General features: G+C 43.5%; 2 protein-coding genes across 6 annotated transcripts; both read right to left on the minus strand.

Moving 5' to 3' along the window:
• Positions 1–3,083: 3,083 nt before the first annotated feature.
• EMB3114 (Mitochondrial transcription termination factor family protein) lies at positions 3,084–11,238 on the minus strand. 5 transcript variants are annotated; one of them, XM_088889205.1, is made up of 3 exons: positions 10,127–11,238; positions 4,062–4,150; positions 3,084–3,980 (listed from the first exon to the last, which is right to left on the minus strand). In XM_088889205.1, the coding sequence occupies exons 1-2, from the start codon at positions 11,090–11,092 to the stop codon at positions 4,067–4,069; spliced, it is 1,050 nt and encodes a 349-aa protein (XP_088745331.1). In that variant the 5' UTR covers positions 11,093–11,238; the 3' UTR covers positions 3,084–3,980; positions 4,062–4,066. The 5 variants fall into 5 exon arrangements, with proteins under 5 accessions (XP_088745331.1, XP_088745333.1, XP_010246587.1 ...); XM_088889207.1 differs by lacking the exons at positions 3,084–3,980; positions 4,062–4,150 and adding an exon at positions 5,503–5,529 and having other exon boundaries at positions 10,127–11,237; XM_010248285.3 differs by lacking the exons at positions 3,084–3,980; positions 4,062–4,150 and adding an exon at positions 5,536–9,742.
• Positions 11,239–24,292: 13,054 nt separating this feature from the next.
• On the minus strand, positions 24,293–26,064 carry LOC104589858 (3-oxo-5-alpha-steroid 4-dehydrogenase family protein). The gene is made up of 2 exons (XM_010248296.3): positions 25,669–26,064; positions 24,293–24,909 (listed from the first exon to the last, which is right to left on the minus strand). The coding sequence occupies exons 1-2, from the start codon at positions 26,002–26,004 to the stop codon at positions 24,439–24,441; spliced, it is 807 nt and encodes a 268-aa protein (XP_010246598.1). The 5' UTR covers positions 26,005–26,064; the 3' UTR covers positions 24,293–24,438.
• Positions 26,065–26,286: the final 222 nt, after the last annotated feature.

Raw genomic sequence — 26,286 nt, forward strand, 5'->3', positions numbered from 1 at the left:
AATTGTAGCATTGCCATACTAAACTAGAATGCCTATTGGGCCATGGGCCAAATGGTCCAACCATGGCTTGACTCAATGATCCATGACATCATAAAATAATGTAAATAGCATACGAAGCAATACCAACTGGTGCAATTGTGTTTGTTTGAACTTTCCAAGGAAAGAATTAGGGGTCTGTTTAGTTTGCAGGAATAGGGGTCAGGAATTGGAATCTGGTTCCAACCGATTGGTTGGGTGAATTGGAATCCCATTCCACTAGGAATGACATTCCCCCATTTCAAGGAATGGCCATTCCTTCCCCCTCCCTCAGGAATAGGAATGGCAACAGGGTGAATTTGGGGTGGGGATCATATTCTCTGTCATCAACTCCAATTCTGAAATTAACCCCCATCCCCGTCCCTGATCCCCGTTGTGGATAAAATTTGTCTTCCATCCCTAATGTTCGACAGGGATGGGTTTCCCATGAGACCCGAATCCCCGAAATATTTTTAGATAACAATATTTTTTTAAAAAACAAAATTACTTAAAATAAATAATATTTTAATATATATATATATATAATCGGGGTCGGGGACCACAATCCCCACCCCAACCTCGACCCGGCCAAGGATTCCTATTAATCCCCGTTCTCGTCCCCACCCCGCCAAAACAATCCCCATCCCCGACCCCATCAGGTCAAAGAAGTCGGGGATGGAGAAAATTGCCATCCGTACTCGGAAATGAGAATCCACTCCAACTTATTCCAATTCCAATTCCCATATAAACCAAATAGGTGGGGGGAATGAATCATTCTGATGAAACCCTAGCTATGCTTATGTTTCTCAATGTCTTCAGTCCAACGAACTCTCTCTTTCTTTCTTTCACTTCTTGCCATATAACCCTAAGCCTTAACCATCAAAACCCTAGGGCATCTGTGTTTCTCAGGGTCCGTTTGGTCATAGTTGGAATCAGAATCAGAAGCGAAATGGTCTATTTCCATAATCCGTTTGGTTCAGGAATGAAAATAAAATTAAAATCAATAGGAATGAGATTTCATCCCCAAGGGAGGGGCAGGGAATGGCCATTCCCTCAAAAAGGGAATGCCATTCCAGCATGAATGAAAATGGGATTCCGATTCTGCCCAACTAAACATTATTCCGATTTCAATTCCAGACCACTATTCATGCGAACCAAATGGGGCTGCCTCAATGTTTTCAGCCTAACTTCCCTCTCAAAGCCTAACTTTGAAAACCCTCGGCATCTGTTGAGGTATTTTCTGCTCCCTCTTTGTTGGACTCTGTTGAGGTCCTTGCCGTTTCAATATACATTTTTTTTTAAGCTCTAACAACCCTTGAACATGGGGGGACACTTTAAACCCTAAAGAATTGAAAGGGCCATTTTATCCTCAAACTATGATGGAAATGGCACTTTAAAACCAAAATAGACTATATTAGAAATGTCGTTGACAGCTCTATTAGAAAATGAATAAAATAATAAAAATGCTAATGTAGCACTACTCAAGTAAAAAAAAAGGGGAAATTAAAGGTGACAATTTTAGAGGACATGCTTTTACTAACATTTTTTTTTCAAAAAAAAAAAATATATTGATGCCATTTACCATTCTTAGTTGTAATGCCTCATCGTTATGAGATGGTCTTGTGTTTCTAACCAAGAAAATGTTCAATGCATGGTTTTTAAAAACTAATCGGTGACCGAACTGGTCAAGAGTCGGTTACTGGTTCAAATAGTCCGACCGTTCTGGCAAAAAAATTAAAAAATTTGAAAAACAGTCAAAACCGTTCAAACAGTTCGAACAGTTCGAACGGTTAACCAGCTGGTTCAACGGTTTGCTGACCAAAATTAACGGTTTTAAAGGAAAACAGAAGCGGTCAGGTGATCAATTCCCGGTTTTTCCAGTCCGACCATCCAGTCTACTCCGGTTTTGAAAACCATGGTTCAATGGGCATTTATGTGTATTTTAAAATAGGAATGAATTTGCTATTGGTTTATATGTACTTCCATTGGCTTGGCAAACTTATTTCCAATCATCACATAGGGTACACTTTTGTTATAATGCCATTTACTTTCTTGATTACAGATGGTTAAATCGTGGATCCAAAATCTTAGCTTTTATGAATCTTTTCATTTAGATTTGGCCTTAATTTCATCATGGATTACCAAAGATATGGTCTAGGGAATAAGCCTATGTAGTTTATATGTAATTCCATTGTCTTGTTTATTTCCAATGGAAAGAAATTAGACTATTCCCTAAATCTGCCACATTTAGAGAAACCCATGACTAGAATAGATGGCAAAACAATTATCCCAGCAACTAGTGAATAGTCATATAAATTAATTGTAGCATTGTCATTCTGGGATTAAACACAAAACTGGAATGCCTATTGGGCCATGGGCCAAATGGTCCAACCATGGCTTGACTCAATGATCCATGACATCATAAAAGAATGTAAATAGCATACGAAGCAATACCAACTGGTGCAATTGTGTTTGTTTGAACTTTCCAAGGAAAGAAGGGGCTTGTTTAGTTTGCAGGAATAGGGGTCAGGAATTGGAATCCGGTTCCAACCGATTGGTTGGGTGAATTGGAATCCCATTCCACTAGGAATGACATTCCCCCATTTCAAGGAATGGCCATTCCTTCCCCTCCCTCAGGAATAGGAATGGCAGCAGGGTGACTTCGGGGCGGGGATCATATTCTCTGTCCTCAACTCTGATTCTGAAATTAACCCCCATCCCCGTCCCTGATCCCCACTGGAGATAAAATTTGTCCTCCATCCCCAATGCCCGACAGGGATGGGTTTCCCATGGGACCTGAATCCTCAAAATGTTTTTAGATAACAATATTTAAAAAAAATAAAATTATTTAAAATAAATACAATTTTAATATATATATATATATAATCAGGATCGGGGACCACAATCCCCACCCCAATCTTGACCCGACCACAATCCCCGCCCCAACCTCGACCACTTTTGTTATAATGCCATTTACTTTCTTGATTACAGATGGTTAAATTGTGGATCCAAAATCTTAGCTTTTATGAATCTTTTCATTTAGATTTGGCCTTAATTTCATCATGGATTACCAAAGATATGGTCTAGGGAATAAGCCTGTGTAAGATTCAAAGCATCTTTGATTCAAATACACAATTCTTTTCAACCAGGCTCTCGTGCTGCTTGGACTCCTCCAAATAGTGCCACAATTCTTTTCATTTAGATTTGGCCTTAATTTCATCATGGATTACCAAAGATATGGTCTAGGGAACAAGCCTGTGTAAGATTCAAAACATCTTTGATTCAAATACACAATTCTTTTCAACCAGGCTCTCGTGCTGCTTGGACTCCTCCAAATAGTGCCACAATTCTTTTCATTTAGATTTGGCCTTAATTTCATCATGGATTACCAAAGATATGGTCTAGGGAATAAGCCTGTGTAAGATTCAAAGCATCTTTGATTCAAATACACAATTCTTTTCAACCAGGCTCTCGTGCTGCTTGGACTCCTCCAAATAGTGCCACAATTCTTTTCATTTAGATTTGGCCTTAATTTCATCATGGATTACCAAAGATATGGTCTAGGGAATAAGCCTGTGTAAGATTCAAAACATCTTTGATTCAAATACACAATTCTTTTCAACCAGGCTCTCGTGCTGCTTGGACTCCTCCAAATAGTGCCACAATTCTTTTCATTTAGATTTGGCCTTAATTTCATCATGGATTACCAAAGATATGGTCTAGGGAATAAGCCTGTGTAAGATTCAAAGCATCTCTGATTCAAATACACAATTCTTTTCAACCAGGCTCTCGTGCTGCTTGGACTCCTCCAAATAGTGCCACTGTACCATCTCCAAGTGATCTATTTCCTCCTATGGAGCCTCAAATCTCCATGGCTACAACAAGAGCTCTATCTGTTTTTTTTTTTTTGTTAAGAACTTATGATAATGCATCTGTGAAGTGCATTGGATGCATGAGCTCAATTCCTGAAAAAATGCTAAAATCTCGTCTCTAACCAAAGAGCCAAATCTAGATGAGCCTGAAAACTCAAATGGTTGCTTCATTACCTCCTCTAAATGTGGCACCTATCCCTGAATTTCCAGGGATTTCTTAGAGAGCAGTCATCAAAGTTTTGGTCAATAGGTAACAAAGATACCTGCTTTTTTCATAGAATTTCACAGTTAAGAGATTGTTGGCTTGGAACAATGTAGAATCTTATAAAAAATAAAAAAAGAAAATGTAGAATCTAATCAGCTTCCAATTAGAAGCGTATTGTCACGGGGGTAGTTCTGCCTGTGTCAGACCGTAACAGTATGGCATCAGAAAATTGCATGGAAAGAGTTTCACAGGATAACAACAGCCAAAAGTGAATAATTAAACTGCCAACACCATAAGTGGCGACTCTTTTAGGGTTTTGATGTAAAAGGACCCAAAAAATAACTCCCTGAGGAATATTAACTAGAGTTCATCTATGGATTGCTTGGGATGGGTAGTAAGACATAAGCAATTATAATTAGAGCATACAGTGTCACCGTTTGCTAAACCATAGCACCAAATTTCTAATGATGCTCAGCAGCCAATGATAACACTTAAAACTGATACATGGCATTGCCCTTAATATTTGGATGTTATTCATGATACTAAGCTTATTATCCAAGTGAGAATTGCAATACCTGAATTAAAGATTTTGATGAGCCCATGTAAATTTTGCAGAAAATTTTGAATTGGGATAATTGAGAAATGATAGTTTTTATCTGTGCTATACATTTCTTGGAAACATCTTTTTTATCATAATCTAGTATTGCAAAAACCTGATCAATTTGATACGGGTTCAGTGTCTCTCTCTTAGTTTCTTTTCAGGTTTCATCTAATAAGTGATTTGTCAATTTGTTGCCAGGTAAGGGATGAACTGGAACACTTGCTGGATGATGATGAAAATATGGCTGAGATGTATCTGACTGACAAGATTTGCAACAATGTCTGTGAGTAATCGCTTATTTGGTGGTGGGTAAACCGTTGAAACTCTGCCGCTTTTTGATGAAATAACCTAGAGCATACTTAATTTTTTCTTTGATTGTTTTGTTGAGTAACTCACAACTAATTCATTGTAAGTAGTAGAAATCACTGATTGCAGATTTAGTCGAATTTCTTGTGAAGGGAAAGAGGAGGAAGATGAAGATTTCAGCAGTAGACAAGAAAAGAGAAGGAGAAAAGAGTAGGAAGTCAATCAGGATTCTTAGATTAACCCTAGCCGCCAACCCCTCATTATATTATACTTAACTTAAAGGATGAGATATTACAAGAATGCCCTTAGTAGGGTGGCTACTAATGTAGCTGAACAGTCACAACTTAAAAACATAAAGTAATGGGCCTAAAGCCCAACAACTTCCTAACTAAATAACTTAAAATAATAAAAACAACTAGGCCCAACTCAACATAAGTTTTTCAGGATTCCTGTTGAGATTTCATCTGAGGGAAATGAGGTTCTCCATAGTTGCATACTTTGTGCAGATTAATGGTACACTACACCGGAACCTGGGCTATGTGTGGGATTAAGATTGATACATTATTTGTAGCCAATTAATAGCATTTTCAGTGATCTAATTTATGATATTCTAAGTTCCATAGATAAGTGAATTTACTCAGTAAAATAAATTTCAACAATAATATGCAGATTTTTATACCTGTCCATGAACATGTTTTTTTTGATAGATGTGCCATAAACAAGTTGATGCTTTGATTTCTGTCCTCTTTTTAATTTTTGTTGTCTTTTTCATACAACACATCAGAAGATTGAACCTGGTCCAAATTTTCATTTGTAGTAAATACAAAGGATCCCGACCAATCCTTATATTCCAAAGCTTTAAACTTTGAATTTTTCTTGTCATTGCCCTATGCCCTCTCCTAGATCAACAATCACCAGTTGACTACCATTATTGGACTGTCTCCGACACCCACCCTTTTCCCCTCCCTCTTCTGTTCATCCATCCTTCTCCTTTGACTATAATGGATAAAAGATTGTTGGTGGGCAGTCCAACCCCCACCCAAAGGTCCCCACCAAATCCAATATAACAGCCAACAGGCTTCCTCTTTACCTCCAACAAAGACCCTGGCATCCTTTATTCAACACATAATGATAATCTACGCAGCTCTATCCCTTCCAATCTCTTTCTGACACACCCATTTCTAAAGGTTTGTCACCTGTTCTGAACACTACATAATCTCTGCTAACTTGCCTCCTTATCACTTTGGAAGGTTTATCTGTAATTTTCTCCTGCTAGTAGACCTGTTCATGGGCCGGGTGGCCCGACAGGCCGGCCCGGCTCAGCCCGACCCCCGAACGGGCTTGAACATGCTTATAGGCCCACGGGCTTAAAGTCGGGCCAAAAAGCCCAGCCTGCAATAAATTCGAGCCGGGCTCGGGTTTTGTCAAAATAGCCCGGCCCGGCCCGACCTAATATTAAAGTTAAAATTAGTTATGTGATTATGTCCATTTGAATAAATTTTTTGATTTAAGAATGTAAAATTGTGTTTTAAAATATAAAAGAAAGGGAAAAATACCATCTTGTAGGCCCATTGTTCATTTAAATAGAAAAAAAAATACTATCTGAATTTTTAATTCTAATTTGAATATGAAAATTGTTTTTTTTTTCAATTAGGTCGGGCTTCGGGCTCGGGCTCGGGTTTCGGGCTTTTTACCAGGGCCGGGCTCAGGCCCAAGTTATAGGCCCGTTGGTCGGGCCGGGCTCGGGCCTAGTATATTTTCATTAATGACAAGTGAAAGCCCGGCCCGAGCCCGGCCCATGAACAGGTCTACCTGCTAGCACTACTCTAAGGATATGCATCTATCCATTCACTTCAAGTTCCAAAAAGTTTGTCATGCCCCCTATCCTCCAACACCAAATCAGTAGCCACAGCGAGTCTACAGATTTCCAACTCAGATTCTCTTCATACACAGCAATGAAACCCCCTAGTGCATTTCCTATTATGACAAAAGTGGCTTTACACCAGACACTCAAAGGAACACCATGATTAATGACCCATCAACAGACAGCCTTGCGGTATTTTTATCAGTTTCAGTCCCGATTTCCATATGTTGAAATGGAACCTATGCCCCTCAGAAGACTGGTACTCCCAATACCACCAATGATTCCCTAGTAGATCCCATGACTTTGTGCGACGAGAACCCAGAAATGGTTCATTGACCACAATTTACTTCATAAGAATAGGATTCGGACTAACTCACCATACTCAATAACCCTTCCCGATACCTATTTATAAACATTAATGTAGTACAAAAGGGACAAATAATGGAAGGAATTAAACCAAACAGAAATCAACTAATACCAAACAGTTGAAGAAAGAACTGAAGATGAAAAATACCAAAGATAATCCCTCTCTTTCTCTCTCTCACCCTCTATTCCCCTCTTGAAAACACAAATTATATCTCTACATCAAACTTGAGGCTTACTTACACTACATACAACCAAGTGACAGCTCCAGATGAACTGCAAACATCACAGCTTATACCTCTAGCTAGAGAAGTACAATTGTTTACTATAGATCACTTGCAAGCTCCAAATATGTAAACCAACCTCCTTGAAAAAGAAGACATCCACTTAATTTACTTATTGACTAAGCAACTTTTTTTTTCTATTTTTTTTTTTTTTATTTTGCTCCATGGGGCTAGACAACGGGGTATCCCACCCCCCCAACACTGGTGCAGGCGGGATTTGATCCCAAGTCTCCACTATAACCAGCCAGAAACCTTACCAACCAACCAATTGGCACTTTTCAGTAACCTGGTTGTTTGTCATTAGGACAGGGAGAGGTATGGTCTTGAACATCCAGAGTGGATTACTAGATCAGTCAATTCTCTAGCTAATATGGTCTCAAGAGAATGTGCCATGAAAAGCTAATTCTACTTTGATTGTCTCATTGAGATTATTTCCCATATAATGGACCGAACCAAGATCACTAAATGGTCCTGGATTCTAACTCTAGGTAATTGGACTTTGTAATTGTAACTTTGTTACATTATCATAATTAATGAAACCAACAAAACCATCATAATGTAAGGAACTAGGGATTCCGGTTTCACTAATTGTAATATTACAACCTTTTGTCCTGTCGTATGATAATCTTATGCTGGATTTTAGTTTCCATAAGAAATAACCAAAACGAGAGCAAAGGCTTCCTTTCAATCTAGTTGAGAATGATATACCATATACACACAACCAAGCTGAAGCACCCGGAGAGTTACCCCAAAAACTAAAAGACTAAGTTGGGTGAAGCTCTTGACAGCCCAAAAGTGAGGCAGACTGACCCAAGATTATGTTTTTAGACCGCACCTAGGCTTATATATGTTTCATGTCTAAGACAATTCCATTTATGTAGATTCAAACTCAAATCCAAAAAAAATCCTCCTGATTTTTCAAAGAACAAATAAGTTGGTAAATATTTTTTTCTTTTCAGTATAAACTGCTAAAGAATAAGCTTCCTAGTTTGCTGTACATGTGCAATGTTAGTTGACAAAATTTGGGAAATATTCCTCAAAATAAAAGCAAATGAAGTGTTGAACAGGAAAAAAAGGCAAAGAAAGATACTTGAGTATAAAATTGTAAATTGTTAAAGAACTAAATAGGAGACCTAATATAAGCAAGCTTATGAATTAGTCTAATTTCCCTGTTCCTAGTCAAAATATCCGGCTCATTCTCTAAGAAAACCCACCTAAGCCTGTGAACATGAAAGATGCAGTACATATAGTTCACTGCTATCATCATAACCTATATTTTCAGAACTAGAATGAACCTTCCATTAAATGGCCTTCATTTCATCCATAGTTTTTCACCAATGAAGATATATCCACACTGATGGAGTAACATAAAGGGACTTGATTGAGTTTTTGTATCTCAATAAACTTCTCACATATGCTCCATCTAGAATTTTAGATTAACAGTCAACTAAACCTTGTACTCTCTTCAACCATCTCTACTTTTTCTTGATAAATAACCGCTTCAATTATCTTTACATGCACCAAATAATTTAAGAACCCAGACTCTTTTGAGAGCAACCATAGCCAAATAGTTCCTGAACTATTGGTGGCAAGGTCTTTTCTTTTGCTAATTGCGGTCAGATTAAGTGGGACTCCACCACAAAGGAGATTTTAGACCCAACTACCTAACCAGATTCCATTTACTTCAAGGAGAAAGAGTGCCACCCCTATACTTTTGCAATAATACTGTTATAGAACTTGAACTCTAAATTCATTTGATCCTTCAAATGAGTCACATTACTTGTATATTTTGATTATTAAATGCCTAAGTCAGTCACATTAAGTGGCTGCTAATTTCTTCCAAAAGGATTTGACATATCCCTATGATTTATTGCCTTGTAACTACAAATTCTGCTCCAATACTGTCATTTACACCACTGAGCCCAACTATACTCTGGGCCAAAGCCAAACCTGATAAGGACCATAAATAAGACTGCAATATTTAGTGTTACAATTCACCGAAGAAGTATCAACCTATCATTTATCCAATCATAATGTTCTACCTTTTCATGTTGCTGATAAAAAAAAAATTGTTCTTCTCAACTGCCAAAACGAATTCAAACCCCAAATTCAGTTGTCCATACCTCAATTCAACTAATAAAATAATTGTCTCCTCAATAGCCTTTAAATGTAAATGCCACTCTCTCAAGGTTTCCTGTGAAATGTCTTCAATGGAATCCAACGCAAGAAGTTCTAAGAATCAACTTCCACACAGACATGCAGTAAGAAACATAAACCATAAGCTAAAATTTCTTCCATGAACTCCGCTACAATTACAAGCAATGAAACAATGTTTTAAACAAAGCAACAAGTCGTAGCTTCACAAATCTTCCGAAATCTGACAATCTCTAAGATATTAAACCCTAGATAACAGCTGACAAAAAGTAATTCATGCGGAAGATGAACAGTGAAAGGCAAGCAATGATAGTAGGTATAAGCAATTTACATTCTCCAACCAAAAATTGAGAAGAAGAAAAAGATATACATGTACACAGAAACAAATTAGCTTGATATTAAATTTGAATTTGTACACCACAAAGGAGAAGTTCTCAACGGTGGCGAAGAGCCACAACATACCTCTAACTTATCACGAAACTGCTTTTCGCTCGTCTTTAACATTACATGAAGAGGAAAGCACACGCCTTTCTCTACACAAGCTCGGTGCCTCGGCTTTATCCTATTCTCCAAACTAAACGAGAAATACTGTGGAAACTCCTTCAGTTCCTTCAAATCCCTCCCCATCTCCATCACAAAGTAATCGAATTTCGGCTCCAAATTATCCTTAATGCTGTAACAGAACATCTGCGGAAACCTCCTCACCATCGAAATGGCGTCTCGGTACGAAAACCCAATTCTCTCCAAGCACTCGATCCTCGGGATGAATTTCTCCTCGACGCTGCACGACAGCAGGGAGGTGTGCTTATCGACCTCTTCAATTCCGATTCTCTGCAGAAAGTAGAGCGTCGGACGGAGCCGCTTCTCAACGTCGCAGGCGAGTAATCTGGGTCGTCGATTTATGACTCTACGAAGATTGGAGGCCTTGACATTGACCTCTCTAAGGAGGAAGGCGAAGACGGGGGCGATCTCGGTGACCCGGGAACTGAGAATCTCCGGGCACATGCCGCAGATTCGGCGGAACTCGATAGGAGTGAATCCCATTGACCGCATGTAATCCACGGTGGATTTGATATTGTCCAGCGATGACGAAACGATAGGAGGGTAACCGTCAACGAGGGAGAAGAGGTCGATGCCGATGGACTCCAAGTAGAGCATCTTCTCTCGAAACTGACAGTTTGGGTCGGTTTGGGGTTCGGAGTGAGGTTCAGGGGGAAGGTCATGTTGCGGGTGAGGGGTTAGGGGATGAAATTTGGAGGTTTTGGAGGGTTTCTTGGGGAGGGAGATGGAAGTCTTGGAGGAGAGGATGGAGGAAGAGAGGGGTCTTACTCGGGAAATTGAGGGGAAATGGAGGTGTGAGGAGGGAAAATAGGGTTTGAGAAGAGTTCGGACGCCATTGTTGTAGCAGAAATGGAGGGTTTCTTCCATGGTTTCTACATGGCTGGGTTTGTAAGGACAGTTTTTCTAGTTGGCAGAGTTTTAAAAACTATATTGTTTTTGGAAGGGATAAGGCTTGGAAGGAAATTCGAAAGAAGACGATCAGAGAATCTAAAATCCATTGAGAGTAGGATAAAGGGGGAGGGAAAGTGTTTAAAGGCATTTTGGTCACTTACTGATATTCGAGGGCTTTTTCGACTTTTACCTTAAGAGCAAGACAAGGTTGCCGACTTTCCTACGCCGCGCCGCTAGGAGGTGTATATAGGCCGGGCTTGGCAGGTTGGTGTAGCTGTTTAGGGGCCGGGTAGTCCGGCTGGGTTCAAGTATATTTCGAGACCTGCAGGCTTGGGCTCTCTTTTTCATGGGTTTCTCAACCAGTTATATCATTAAGAATGTTACTGATAGTTTTGATTATTTATGTTTCTTTCATGTGCACAAATCTTTTACATACTTTGGCTATAAAGTTTTGGAGAATTCACCATGAATTAGTTTGGATTACTCCCCTTGATGTAGTCCTTGACCTTTTTAGCAACTGAAAATTTAATTGCAGCAAAAAAATAAACACAGCCCGAGTCTTAGCTATATATATATAGGTAATGATTTGTATTTGTGTGTGATATTTTTTTTTTAAATTTATCTTATTTTTTTATATGCAAAATGTGTAATTGGATGAGAACAAACTAAAAACATATGGAATTAAAAGATATAACGTACACGAAGTTTCAGGCTCGAACTCAAGAATAAGCCCAATAGTCAGGTCAGACATTTTCTATTGATAGACCTAACGTACAGGTCTATTGGTCAATGCTTTCTTAGCCAACCTGTTTAATAATGGCCCTCCAAGTTAAGGCTAATCAAGCTGACGAGTTAGAAGATGAAACCAATCCCAAGCCTTATAACAAGTTTGAATAATTAAGGTGCAATTTGGGGAGGCCCAACCCAAGCCCGGACCAATCCAATTCAAAATTGTACACGGGCTGGTTTAGATTTTCAATCCTCACGTCAGGCTCAAGCCTAGCCCTTATGTAACTTGAACTTAGCCTGAGCCCGTTACCTTATCTTAACCGGAGCTCAGCCTAGCTGTATACGTACATATATGTGTGGCTACCCGAATTGGAGGAAGATGTAATAGAATATGGATGGATTGGAATACCCCTAAATTTTTGAGAAATGAGAATTTAGGGAAACTCAAGATTTCCATTCGTTGTTCAACGGGAATGAGATTCTTAAGGTCTAGGGTAGAGGTGCTCACGATTCAGTTAATCGAATTATGGGCCTTTTTTTGTAACTGAATTAGTACTATTGGTTTTTGAAAAATCGGTAACTGCAATCAGTTAACTGTCGGTTTTTTAATTTTTACAATATATATTATATATATAATAGAGAAATATATGTATACCGGTGGTTTGATTAACCACCGGTTTTCTATATTAACTAATTGAAACCAAACCAGAACCTTTGGTTTTTAAAAACACCAAACCGACCAATTCAATTAACTGATATTTTGGCTCAGTTTCAATCGGTTTTTTGATCGGTTCATTTTTTTTCCTTGCCCCTAATCCAGGAAGGAAGGTATGGTGTGGGAAGGTATTAGACACCCCACATGTGCCTGATTAACTGCTACACCAATGTTCCAAAGAATATATTTATAATTTTTGGGTTAAAATTAGAATAAGAAAAACAACACGTTCTGAAAACATATCAAAATTAAAGCACTCATTTGTGAGATTGAAACAAGGATACAAAATAGATTTAAAGCCAAGAAACTAAAGACAATGAAACGAAGAATGCAAGTCTAGATAAATAATCCAACTACAATAACTATAACTTTTGCGAGATGATTAAAAACAATAGACAATAACAATTCACTAAGTGGATGGAGTAACTGATTAGGATACCTAACAAGAGACGACATGCAAATAATATATCCTGATTCCTGCAACGAAGTGAGTAGCTAAACTAGCACGAGAATCCTTGGGTGTGCAAAATAAGAAGCCATTAGTCAACCTACGATAATGAGTCTCTTCTTAAACTAGACGAGATATTTTAGTCGGAATGACAACTATCCTAGGACTTTGATGAAGTAGAAAACAAATCAAAATGAAGGGGTCTACTTTTCTTAAAAATACACCTGATTATGGTTATAAAAAATGGGTGAAATGCAGCTATGAACTCCCGAATACCTCGAGAGGGAGCTCCCCTGCAACCCCTTCCCCTCTGTCTTCTCTAGTTTCTTTAGCCATAGCCCCCCTTCGGCGGGAAGTGGTCGTACTGAGGGAAAAGGTAGCCTCGGGGGGTGCTGAGGAAAGCCATCGGAGGAACAACTCTCCTCATGAAAACGCTGCATTGGCATCACCGAGGGAGCCCCGAAGGGTCTCCTCTCTCTGAGGATGATGTCGTGGAAGTCGTCGCCGGACTGGTGGGAGGGAGTGCTTCCAGAAGGGTGGCTGACACTAGTGTTTCGCATTCAGATTTTGATAGCTCCTTGAACGTGGGCCAGGTCAAATCCCTAGCGAGGAGGTTCCACATACCCCAGTCTTATGACCTAAGGGTCCCCGATGTGGGCGATCGGCCGTGGACCCTCGAGGAGGGGGAAATCTGTTTCTACCAGCATTTTTTCGAGTCTGGCCTTAGGTTTCCCCTCCCTTCTTTAATCTCTGAGTTGCTGGAGTGGTACGGTATCACTATCAGGCAGCTCGTACCCAACGCCATTAGGACCATCATAGCGATGATAGTGTGGGCTTGGCTCAAGGGTGTGGAGTTGTCGTTGAGGATGTTCCGTGCCATGTTTGCGCCAAGGAAGCACGCTTCCAAGGCCAACATGTATTACTTCCACCCGTCTGTCCACGGGTGGAAGGACAAATTCTTCTACGTCTCTTGCCCCAAGGGGTGGCAGTTCAGGTCTAACTGGGGGGAGGCCTGCATCATCGTCAAGAGATGTCCCCCACCACTCTTAGATGAAGAGGCTACAGCTGTAGCTCACCTGCTTGTGATGGGGACATTCTAGGCGAAGCCGTTGGTGGAGGAGGAGGTCCCCCTAGTCTTCGCTGGGATTAGCCCAGCCCCCCTCGGTAGGATAGGTTTTGTGGTTACTTAGCACGTCTTCCACGTATTTCGCTTTAATGTACTAATTGTTTTCTTTTGCTGTTTCGTAGAAGTGCCCATTGACGCCAAGCAGCGTTTGTTGGAGAAGGCCCGGGCAAAGTAGGCCGGGAAGAAAGTCGGAGGACAAACGCCGAAGCGTCTCGGTGATGAAGTTACCCCCTACCCCGGTGAAGGGGGAAATCCGCAGGTCCCTGCTATGGGGAAGTAGCCGGTGGTGGCACCCCAGGAAGTCACCGGTGGGGTGAAGAGTCCTCATAGGGGGGGCCAAAAAGCTGACAGAGGCGCCGAAGAAGCCAGACATTGGGACCGAGGCACCAAAGAAGCCTACACACGGGCCCGAGGCGGGTAAGAAGAGGCCCGCAATAGATACGCTGAGAGAGGAGCCGCCGCGGAAGGTAGCCAATACAGAGAGAGGCCGAGGAGGTGTTGCGGAGGTCCACGCCTAGGGAGCGCCCATCCGGGCCTTCATCAGCCCCTCCATCAGTACAGGGGCTCCTCGAAAGAGCCGAGGGGGCCGGAAAGATCTTCCGCCCGCAGTGGCAGCTCCGAGAGGGGGACTCCATTCAGGATGAGGGGGTTAGCCAGGAGCTGGTGAGCGGGGCCATCCTACCGAGGGATCGCTACCGCCTACTACAGAGAGACCCCAAGGCCATCTACGACGAGGGCCTGTACCACTTGGATGAGGTAAGTTGATTTTTGACTTTGCGTTTCCTTCTCTCCGTACCCTTTCGTTTGCTAACTGGTTTTGTTGTAGGCTTGCCTGCATTTTGTTGCTTTGGGGGACCGAACGAGGCTGGCCATGTCTCGTATTGACAAGGCAGAGAAGGAGAAGAAGTCCGCTGAAGAGAAGCTCCAGAAGGAACGGGAGAAGTTCCAGAAGGCAGTTGCCGCCACTGAGGATCAAATACCAGAAGTTCCAAAAGGTGTTCCTGGACGAGCAATCAGTTTGGGAGCGCCTTGAGATTCAGATGAAGGAGGCGCGACAAGGGCTCTCCAAGGAGCAGATGGAGAGGGTCCGTTTGGAGAGCATTGTCACTGAAGCGGAGAGATGGGAAGCCGAGGCCAAGAAGAAGGCTGCTGAAGCCACGACCTCGGCAGAGCAATTAAAGAAAGCAACGGCAAAGGCGGTGGAGGTGTACAAGAAGTCCTCTGATTACTTGGACGCGCTGGCGAAGTATGCTTCGTCTTCCTACCTCGATGGCATCGAAGATACGAAGAAGGCGCTCCTACTGGTGATGCCAAATTTTGACGTCGAGGGGCTGCAGGTGATCCCCGATGCTCCCAGCGAGGCCCAGCCTGTCGAAGACTTTGTTCCCCTTCCTGCTAATGGCGAGGCGCAGGCATAGATTCCCCCTCCTTTTTGTTCAGTTACTGTAGTATTTTGTTGTTTTTCTCTTCTCTTTTTTATTGTGAATGTATATACGCTTGGCCTACGAGGCCTTAACAGACTTTTTGTAAAGGCAATACAAAACAAGAATTAAACAATGAATGAAGCCATTTTTTGTATTCAATGCACTTTGTGTATGTTGTCTTTCTTCTTTCTCTTCTTTCTTCCTTTTCTTATTCCTTCTTCGAGAGGTCTTTGCCCCTCCGAAAAATTAGGACCACGGCACACAAAGCACCCAATTTGCTCATAGTGTACGTTTATTTGCATGCTCGTATCAAGTAATTGGGGTGTTGGGAGCCGAGGCAAGGCTCACCCGGCTCCCGAATTCCTAAAGTGTCAACTTAGGCAAGGCCGAAGGGACCTAGCACTGTGGCCGAGGTATGTCGTTGAGGTACTTGGGGAGACAAAGAGCCGAGGTGGAGCTACACCATCAAGGTGCAGTTCATCTAACTTGTTTTCTAACCAAGTGTTTCCTCAGGGGAGGCCGAGGTGTCCCACCAGCGAAGCTGGGGGCTCGATCTCACTATTTTCGTTGCGCTAAGTATAGGTAGCCAAGGGGGTCACCACGCTCCGAGGTGACAAGGCGAGTAGAGGCCTATTTCACCCTGGCGTGCCAAGGGGGCCACCGTCTGCCGAGGAGGTGACGATGCGCAAAAGGCTTCTCTCGCCCTGGCATGTATGCTGCTGGCGAGGTGCTCGCCCTAGGGTCGTGTCGGGGCTCGTCCTTGGAGGAGGGCTTCGCGCATCGGCAGGTCCCGAGGTTGCGGGTCTTTTTGAACTTAGGACACATTCATTCAATCATCCGAGGTGAAGATGAACTTTTTGCTTCATTCATTCATCGTTTAGCCATAGGTAACTACATTCATTGGAAATACATTCGGAGGTTCTCTGAGTTCCATGTCCGGGGGATGTGTCTTCCATCTAAATGTTTCAAGTGGAAAGTGACGGGGCCGAGGACTCGCTTGATCCTATAGGGGCCTTCCAGTTGGGGCCCATCTTTCCTACTCTAGGTTTGGGGACCATGACTTTTCTAAGGATGAGGTCCCCTTTTCGAAAGCATCTTTCTTTTTCTTTTGAGTTGTAGTAGTGGGCCACGCGTTGCTGGTAGGCAACTACCATGATCTACGCCTGCTCCCGGGCTTCCTCCAATAGGTCCAGGTTGGTTCTGAGAGCTTCGCTATAGGCCTCGACTCGGAGCGTCGGTTGCCGATCTCTGCAGGTATTACCACTTCGGTAGCGTAGGTTAGGCTGAAGGGAGTTTCTCCCATTGTCGTCGAAGGTGTGGTTCGGTATGCCTAGAGTACATTGTTCAGTTGGTCGGCCCATAAGCCTTTAGTTTGGTCTAGTCTCATCTTCAGTTCGTTTAGGATGGTTCTATTGGTGACCTTGACTAGGCCATTTGTTTGGGGGTATCCCACCGAGGTGTACTGTTGTTTGATGCCAAGGGAGGCACACCATTCTCGAAATTTGGTGTCATCGAACTGCTTCCCGTTGTTAGTGACCAAAATGTGGGGGAGGCCGAAGTGACAGAAGATGTTTCTCTACAAGAAGTTTTGGATTGCTCGAGCCGTGATAGTGGATAAGGGCTCGGCTTTGACCCACTTTGTGAAGTAGTCCATGGCAACGACGAGGTACTTCCTGCCCCCCCCCCTTCGTCGTTTGTGGGAAAGGGCCGAGGAGGTTCATTCCCCACTTAGTGAAGGGCTAAGGGCTGCTAAGGGTTGAGAGAGTTGTCGCGGGCTGATGGCATATGTTAGCCCTTAGTGAAGGGCTAAGGGTTGTTGAGGTCCATTCCCCGTCGCTTGTGGGAAAGACCTCGATAGCGTCTTTGTGAAGTGTTGGCCAAAAATATCCCTGCCTCAACGTCTTCTAGGCGAGGGCCCTGTCGTCGAGGTGGTTTCCACAGATGCCTTCATGAATTTCCTTGAGCACGTACTCCCCTTCCTCGGGGTGAAGGCATCGAAGGTAGGGCGGGGTGAAGGATCTTCTATACAGCTTTCCTTCAAGCAATCTATAGTGGGCTGCCTAACGTCAAGCAGTTGTTCTATAAGGAGGAAGTCGATGATAAGGTCCATTCATAATGTCTCGGCCCCTATTGGTAGTACTTGAGTTTCTTCAATGGTCGGCCAAAATAGCTTCTCTACACGAACAGTACAGTTAAGGATTGTGCCCGAGGTGGTTGCCAACTTGGATACGAAATCGGCCCTTGCGTTTTCCGCTCGTGGGACTTGTTGTAGGGTAAAGTGCTGGAAGTGGCAGGCTAGTTCTTGGACTTTGGCGAGGTACTTAGACATGTTTTGTTCTCTGGCTTCGTACTCGTTGTTCACTTGGTTGACTACTAGCGGGGAGTCGTTGAAGGCTTCGATGTATGACGGGCCGAGGTTCTTGGCCAGTTGCAGTCTGGTGAGGAAGGCTTTGTACTCGGCGTTGTTGTTGGATGCCGGAAAGTCGAATCTCAGCGCATACTCAATGGGAGAGTTATCTGGGGTGAAAAGGATAAGGCCAACGCCACTTCCTTTGGTATTGGACGACCCATCGACAAAAAGTTTCTAGGCAGGAGAGGTGTCTCTGATGGGGCGCCCATTTCTTGATTCGTCTTCTGGGGCCCAAGGGAGAGCCCGGTCGAAGGTGCACTCCATCATAAAATTTGCGAGGGCTTGTGCTTTGATGGCGCGCCTCAGCTGGTACCGTATGTCAAATTCAGAAAGCTCTATGGCCCATTTAATTTAGTGCCCTGAGGTCTCGGGCTTGGCGAGGACGGCTCTGAGGGGCTGGTTTGTTAACACCATAATGGAGTGAGCTTGGAAGTAAGGCCTAAGCTTTCAGGCTGAAACCACGAAAGCGAAGCCTAGTTTCTCTACTTCGGGATATCTGGTTTTGGCGTCGCACAGTACTTTGCTGACATAGTATATCGGTTTCTGTGCTCCGTCTTCTCTTATCAGGACTGAGCTAACCGCTTCGTCCCCGATTGACAGATAAAGGTATAGAGTTTCTCTTGGTACCGAGTGGGCCAGGAGGGGAGGTGAGGCGAGGTACTCCTTGAGTTCGTCGAAAGCTCACTGACATTCCCCCGTCCACTAGATGTCCTTTAGTTTCTTGATAGCTCGGAAGAAGGGAAGACAACGGTCAGCTGACTTTGACATAAAGCGGTTGAGCGCCGCCACACGGCTGGTGAGATTCTAGGTTTCCTTCACCGATCGAGGAGGTGCCATGTCCAGTATGGCCTGTATTTTCTTGGGGTTGGCCTCAATACCTCGTTGAGTACCGATGAAGCCTAAAAACTTGCCCGAAATGACGCCGAAGGCACACTTGTTGGGGTTCAGCTTCATATTAAACCTTCGCAGAGTGTCAAAGGTCTCGGCCAGGTCCAAGGTGTGGGCCTCGGCTTTCAGGCTCTTCACCACCATATCATCTACATAGGCCTCAACATTCCTCCCCATCTGATCCTTGAACACTTTGTTCACAAGACGCTGGTAGGTAGCTCCTGCATTTTTAAGCCCGAAGGGCATCACCTTGTAGTAGTATGTGCCCTGTTTGGTGATGAATGAGGTATTCTCTTCGTCTTCGGGGTGCATCTTTATCTGGTTGTATCCGGAGAAGGCATCCATAAAGCTAAGCAATTCATATCCTATAGTGGCGTCAACAAGGTGGTCTATCCTTGGTAAGGGAAAATTGTCCTCGTTACAGGCTCGGTTAAGGTCTGTGAATCAATACAGATTCGTCATTTCCCATTAGCTTTTTTAACCAAAACCACATTTGACAGCCAGTTAGGATAGTATACCTCTCAGACGAATCTGGTGTCGAGTAGCTTGTCAACTTCCTCTCCTATGGCCTTCCATCGCTCCGGTGCAAAGTTCCTCTTCTTCTGTCGAACCAGCCTAGAGCTCGGGTCCACTCTCAACCTGTGAGTAATGACTGAAGGGTTAATTACGGGCATGTCAACAATGGACCAAGCGAAGACGTCGGCATTAGTTTTTAGGAAACTTACCAGTTCGGATAGGCTCTCTGGGGGAAGGTTGGACCCGACACGGACAATCTTCTTGGGCTCGTCCTCGTCCAAGGGAACTGAGACGAGGTCCTCTGTCGGCTGGCCTCGGCTCGCTGGCTCTTCCTTGAGGTCAAGGCCCTCTAGTGGCAAGGCTTCTTTGTTCTTGCCTTTCAACACCACCACATAGCACTGGCGGGTGACATACTGATCCCCCCGAACGACTCTGGCGTTGTGCTCAGTTGGGAATTTGAGGGCGAGGTGGTAGGAGGACATGGCGGCTTGTAGTGCATGAAGTGTCGGCTTCCCCATGATTGCATTGTAAGGGGAGCCGATCCTCACGACAAGGAGCTCCGTCATCCTTGTCACCTGCTAAGGCTTGGTTCCTACCATGACTGGTAGGATGATCTTTCCTTCCGGCTTAACAATATTGTTGGAGAAACCGACAAGCGGGACGTCGGTAGGCTGGAGGTGTTCTGGTTCTATCTTCATCTTTTCAAAAGCTTCATAGAAGAGGATGTCTGTTGAGGAGCCACTATCGACGAGAATCCTCTTAACTAGGAAGTTTGCCACTACGGCCGAAATTACCAACGCGTCATATGATGGGGGACTGTAATCCCATTTAAGTCCTCGTCCGTGAAGGAGAGGTCCTCGTGCTACTATGGCCTCTTGGGGGGCTGGCCCTCGGATGCTCAACTGCCTGGCGTAGGCCTTGCGGGCCAAAGCCGAGGCTCCCCTTGAGGCCGAGCCCCCGACAATGATGTTGAGGACTCCAGCAACCTGTTGGTGTTGTTGTTGTTGTTGTTGTTATTGCTGTTGTTGTTGTTGTTGTTGCTGCTGGGAGGACGAAATGTCGGATTCACCTCTGACGTACTGCTTCAGGTGTCCACGGCGGATGAGGGACTCTATCTCGTTCTTTAACTCATAGCAGTCCTCGATATTGTGGCCCACGCCGTAGGGAAACTTGTAGTACATTTTAGGGTTCCCTCTCTTGGGGTTTCTCTTCATCTTTTCTGGACACTTTACAAACTTCTCCTCGCCTATTTGCATCAAGATTTGGGTCCGGGAGGAGTTGAGTGGCGTATATTGGCTGTAGGCCATGGCTGAGGCCGACGGTTTTCTATTATCTTTGCCGCCATCGGCATGGCGATCTTCATTCCTTTTCTTTCCGGAGGGCCCACCGTTGCGTTCGGTTTCCATGCCCTGGTGCGGTCCCCGACAGAAGCCTCCTCGGATGCAATGTACTTTTGGGCCTTTTTCAGGAATTCTAGCTTCGTCTTCGATGGGGTCTTGGCAACCGAACACTTGAGGGCGGAGCCGGCTCGGAGTCCGTTGATGGCAGCGTGCATTGATACCATGGGGTCGAGGTCCCTGAGCTCGAGCTCTTTTTTTTTAAGCGGTCGATGTAAGACCATAAGCTTTCGCCTGGCTTCTGTTTGATGGACATGAGCGAGATGACACTCTTCTGGCATCGCCTGCTACTAATGAAGTGGGCGAGAAACATATTGGTGAACTGCTCCCAATAACTAAATGACCTTGGGAGGAGGTTGGAAAACCAGCGACGCACTACTCCCTTGAAGGTGGCCTAGAAAGTACGGTGTGTCAAGGTGTCGGAATACCTGTAGAGTATAATGAGCGCTTGGAAACTCTCTAGGTGGTCGCCCGGGTCTGAGGAGTCGTTGTACATTTCCAAAGTAGGAGCCTTGAAGTGTGGGGGGAGAGGCTTCGAAATGACTTTCAGGGTTTAGGGTTCCGGGTTTAAGGTGTTGGCTCGGCTCTCCTTAACCTGGCAAAGCTTGTCTTTGATGGCCCCAACCTCAGCTCGCAACTCAACAAGCCTTGGGTCAATGGGGGCATGGGCCCCGCTTCTGTCTTCACGGACTTGGTGGGTGTCAACTCAGACTCCCGAGTACTCCGAGACCGGGTCACGTGCTCCTCTACGGGTGTGACGATCATTCAGAACTTCCTAGAGATCCGAGATGGGAGGTGGAGTGGCGTGGCATCGGCTCTCGCCTCGAGAGCGAAATCTAAGGCGGCTGAGATGCCCGTCATCGCCCCAGGGGACTTCCCTCCTCGGATGCAATGTACTTTTTGGCCTTTTTTAGGAATTCTAGCTTCGTCTTTGGCGGGGTCTTGGCGACCGAACACTTGAGGGCGGAGCCGGCTCGGAGCCCGTTGATGGCGGCGTGCATTGGTACCATGGGGTCGAGGTCCCTGAGCTTGAGCTCTTTTTTTTTTTAAAGTGGTCGATGTAAGACCGCAAGCTAGTGACTGATGTTCCTTCGTGGTGAATTTGGGGGGTGGTTATTGCCCAACTCCGACTTCTCGGCCAGCGAGTTGTTGCCCTGACCGAGGGTTGGTGGCTCAACATGCTTGTGTCGGCCCTGATCCTCTAACACCCCAACGGGGCGGTCGCCTCAGGAGGGACCTCCTGCTCGGGGGCAGACTTCTTCCATACATTGAATAAAGCGGTCCAAACGATCAAGGACAGCCTGAACTGTTCATAGGTGACCAGGTTCTAATTATTCTTGGTTCTTCGCACCATGGCTTTCGAGCTTAGGAGGGCTTGGAGTAAGAGTATGTTCTTTATCCTAAAAATGGGGTCATCTTAGCAACGGTTCCCACAGATGGCGCCAATTGTTGCCGCACAGATTAATCGGAGCAACGAGGTAAATTCACTCTCCAAGTTCCAAGGGTACGTTGAAGACTTCGAGGCCTTGGAAGAGGTAAGCCGTGGTTGAAGACCTTAGGACGAGGCATGGCATTCCTTTAGAGGATAGTAGAAGTCGAGGACTGTGAGTCATCACTCCGGTGGCGAGGTTCCTGGAGATCCGAGGTACTGCAAAACAGGAAGTGTCAGAGGCCTCGGGTGGAGACCCGAGGTGGAGCCTCTGATGCTCAAGTCAGTACGAGGTGTAAAGTAGGAGGGGTGCAGGCGAGGTCTTGGTGACAGTCCTCAGATGCACCGGGTCTCTAAGGGTAAATGCTAAGGAAACAAGGTAGGTGCAGGAAGTAAATGAGGGAGCTGTGTCAGAATTCCAAGTTCTAGCCCCCCATTAAGGGGGAGTTACCTCTTATTTATATTTGAGCGGGCTGGAGGTAGGTAAAAGTGAACGCATCAGATGAGGGTCGTACAAGGTCAGGTGACAGGCCCTGGCAGGTACGTTTGATCGTCCTGCGGTTGGCTCCGTACTAAGGCAGCAGGGCTTCCCCCTGCAGTGGTTGATGCTGCCAAACATTAGTGGGTTGGGCCTCCCAGCCCGCAATGGGCTGGGCCAGGCTAACCCACATCAGCAGCCTAAAAGTTTTCTGGTTTGGTCCTAGAGCTGGTTTTATGTGGTTAATAGTGATGGTAGTTTCTCAAAGTTTGGTTCAAGCGGTGTTGGGTTTATGATTAAAGATGATTCAGGATCCTTTTTGTTAGCTATGTGTTGGTCCTATAAATATAAATCTGCTGAATAAGAAGTTTCTTCCCTCCAGAATTGTTGTTTAGGCTCAGTTTGGAAGGAGTACACATGCAAATATGTATAGTGCAAAACGTTATATTTTGTATTATTTTATATGTATTTGCACCATACATATTTGCATTTGTACTCTTTCCAAACTGAGCCTTATGCTTGGCTCAGTTTGGAAGGAGTACAAATACAAATTTGTAGAGTGCAAAATCTTATATTTTGTATTATTTTGTATATATTTGAACTGTACATATTTGCATTTGTACTCCTTCCAAACTGAGCCTTAGATGCAAAAAGCCTGGGTTTGACAGATTTGGTGGTTCTAAGTGACTCTCCCAGTGGTTAAATCTGTATCTTCCAAGTCTTTTGTTTGCTCTCCTGTTGTGTGGCCGTTGCTTTAGAATATTCTTGGTTTAGAGGAGATTAATCTGGTATTTGGTTATGTTAGAAGAGAAGACAATGTCACAGCTCACTGTTTAGCTTCGAAAGGAAGGGGCTGCTTCTGTTTGGTCTCATCCTCCTGCTTGGTTAATCCCATTGTTAGATTCTGGGTGATGGATTTTAGATTGATCCATCTGTTTTAGTTTCTTGTGTTGTGCTCTTGTTTGTGTTTTTTTTTTTGGTTTATCCTTTCAACCAAAAAAAAGGTGTATTGCAATATGTATCTTAATATAGCCTTCAATACTCTTTTGGGAATAATTTAAATAGATTTAAGGTTCTTGTTTATTTTTCTGTTTTCTTCAGCAGCAAAATATACTTTATTTGGATCATATGCAATGAGAACCCAGTTTGCAATCATTTCATTTTAAGTGGTCTCCAAGCACATACATGGGGCTCTTTCTCCATCTTCCCCTGTTTTTCCAATATCTCAATGGAATCATGTAATATCTTCACAACTAATAGCTGATGATATGTTGATGTAAAACAACAAAATTATGCCCTCAGAAACAAGCTCATTTGCAAATCAGTAATATTAGACTATATTTGTAGTCTAAATGTAAATGCTGTTTTCACCACAAATCTAGGAACAATCCAATTAATATAAACAAAGTTTATTTTTCATGCCTCTGGTTACTTTGTTGGGTAGATATGTTAGTTAAAACACAGTAATCTGGCTGGACCAATTCCCAGAAATTTGCTTGTTAGCTTAAAACCTCAGGGGGGATCAACTTTGGATGTTTCAGACATCCCCATCCCCATCTTTCCTTCATACCAGAAGATGAATAGAAATATAAGAAACTAAACATGTTCACCAAAAATGATAAAGAAGTCCATGTCAATTTTCTTCTTAGAAATAGGAAGTGGATACTGGATACAAAACACAAAACCATAGATGTTTATACCCTCAAACTTCCAAAGAAACCACTGCTATCTTAAAAGACTTTCTGTCTACTACCTTTTACATCTAGGCAATATAAGGGATCAGACACTTGATCTCCTTGGGAAAATTGTCAAACTTAGAGACATACCATTTTCTAGTAGCATAACTCCTTCCCATCAAGTAGAAAATGGTGCCTATGGTAAAAGAGAATGCATACACTGTTTGAGAGGTGAAGGAAATCCCCATAAATATCAGAATTTCGAAAAAATAATGTGGACAAATTACCAAATTGAACAAACCCCCCTTGGGGATCTTATACCCTCTGTCACCACTCTCCCTTAGTTTTGAAAGGAGGTGATGATGGTAAAAATTACCACAAATTCCCACCAAAAATAGCACAACCCCTGCATATGTCAAATCTAGCTGTGGTTCAGGCATCCCTCTTGTTAAGTGCTGGGCATAGATGATGCTTACTGTGGAAATGGAATAGCTGAAGGTGATGAGGATGGCAGAATCAAGATCAATGCTTCCACTGTATTTATGAACAAACAGCACCTGCAGAACAGGACATATTAGTAGTTAATTTGTCCAGTGTGTCACCAGATCAAACACAAGGAAATCAAATACTTGTGTTAATAATGGCACATAGACATAGTGCAGCAGCAGAGCAACTATATGATCTATCTTCACCATGTTCTTTAATCTTAATTATATTCCCTTTTCTTGAGTGATCAAAATTCTTTCTAGCCATCCAAAAGAATGTGAGAAATGGATAAGGGCCATAAGGCTACCAAAGAGAATCAGCTCCCTCAAGCCTTCTCCTCTAAGTCATTCTTGCAAATATAAGAATCAAAATTTTGAGACCTAGAATTTTGGGCAATTGATTAATAATTATCTTATTTAGGTAAATCAAACATAATTTGGAACAAAAGCTTGGGTGTTAGGAATTAGTGTAAAGGAAAAAGAAATAGTGTATAGTGAGGGCATTTTTAACTCCAAATTCATGTAAAAAAAGTGAGTCGTCACCAGGGAATGGGTTCATTTCATAGAACCCAACTGACCTTGCTATTTTAAAACCAAAATCATTTCATTCATTGGTTTCCATATGGACTGCTTTTCTCCCTCTAACTTCAAATTCAGAACAAACAATACAAATTTCCTGACTTCTTCAGCCTATTCCATTAAATTATCTTGAGAACAGACGCTAGATTGGTTTCTCTTCTCATACAATCCCACCTTGAAGGAATGGATTTTTAACAAATAACAAGAATTTAAAAAAAAAAAAGAGAGGATGTGGGAGTAACAGAACAGTACCTCCAAGACTCTCTTGAGGAAATGGACAGTGAGGGCTGAAGTGACCAGCATAAACCTGAGCCCTTCATCTGGGAAAAGGACCAAGGAAGCGGCAGCAACAAGACAAGCCGGAGCATAGAAGAAAAACATGCCGGTTCTGCTAGATAGTTTGATTTCCTTTCCAGTTAACTTCTTCCCAGAACCAACATTCCAGAACTTGGAGTACTGCAAGTGACTGCCCCTTAATTCTGAGAAGCCGGCATTGGCCAACGATACCGAGCTGATCACAGACATGGATGTGATGAAGGCAGATGGGGGAGGTGGAAATACAAATTTTAGCAACCAAGACAGCATCATCTCTCTCTCTCTCTCTACGCTCGCTCGCTCGCTTGCTCTACCTCTACCTCTCCCTTCTGAGATTTTTTCTGTTTTAAAGGACAGGCTGACAGCGAAAATTTTGGCCGTCGATGTTCGACCTTAAAATCATGACCTTAGATGTAATGCAGTGGCCCCATCAAATCATCACCGTTCATTGGAAACATCTCTCATAGGGGTGGATCGAACTATAAAAACCCTAAACATATAGTACGGGAGATGTTCTTAATGCACGGCTGAAAAGACGAATCACGAAAGAGTGTC

Source organism: Nelumbo nucifera, chromosome 6 (assembly GCF_055504915.1).
Source record: "Nelumbo nucifera cultivar China Antique chromosome 6, China Antique-T2T, whole genome shotgun sequence".
Classification (NCBI taxonomy): Eukaryota; Viridiplantae; Streptophyta; class Magnoliopsida; order Proteales; family Nelumbonaceae; genus Nelumbo; species Nelumbo nucifera.

Coding starts and splice junctions, on each gene's coding strand:
- EMB3114 (XM_088889205.1), bottom strand. CDS start 11,092: ATGGAAGAAACCCTCCATTTCTGCTACAACAATGGCGTCCGAACTCTT. Junction 4,151..10,126: donor AGTTTCGTGATAAGTTAGAG/GTATGTTGTGGC, acceptor TGAAAAAAGCAG/GTATCTTTGTTACCTATTGA.
- LOC104589858 (XM_010248296.3), bottom strand. CDS start 26,004: ATGATGCTGTCTTGGTTGCTAAAATTTGTATTTCCACCTCCCCCATCT. Junction 24,910..25,668: donor TCCTCAAGAGAGTCTTGGAG/GTACTGTTCTGT, acceptor CCTGTTCTGCAG/GTGCTGTTTGTTCATAAATA.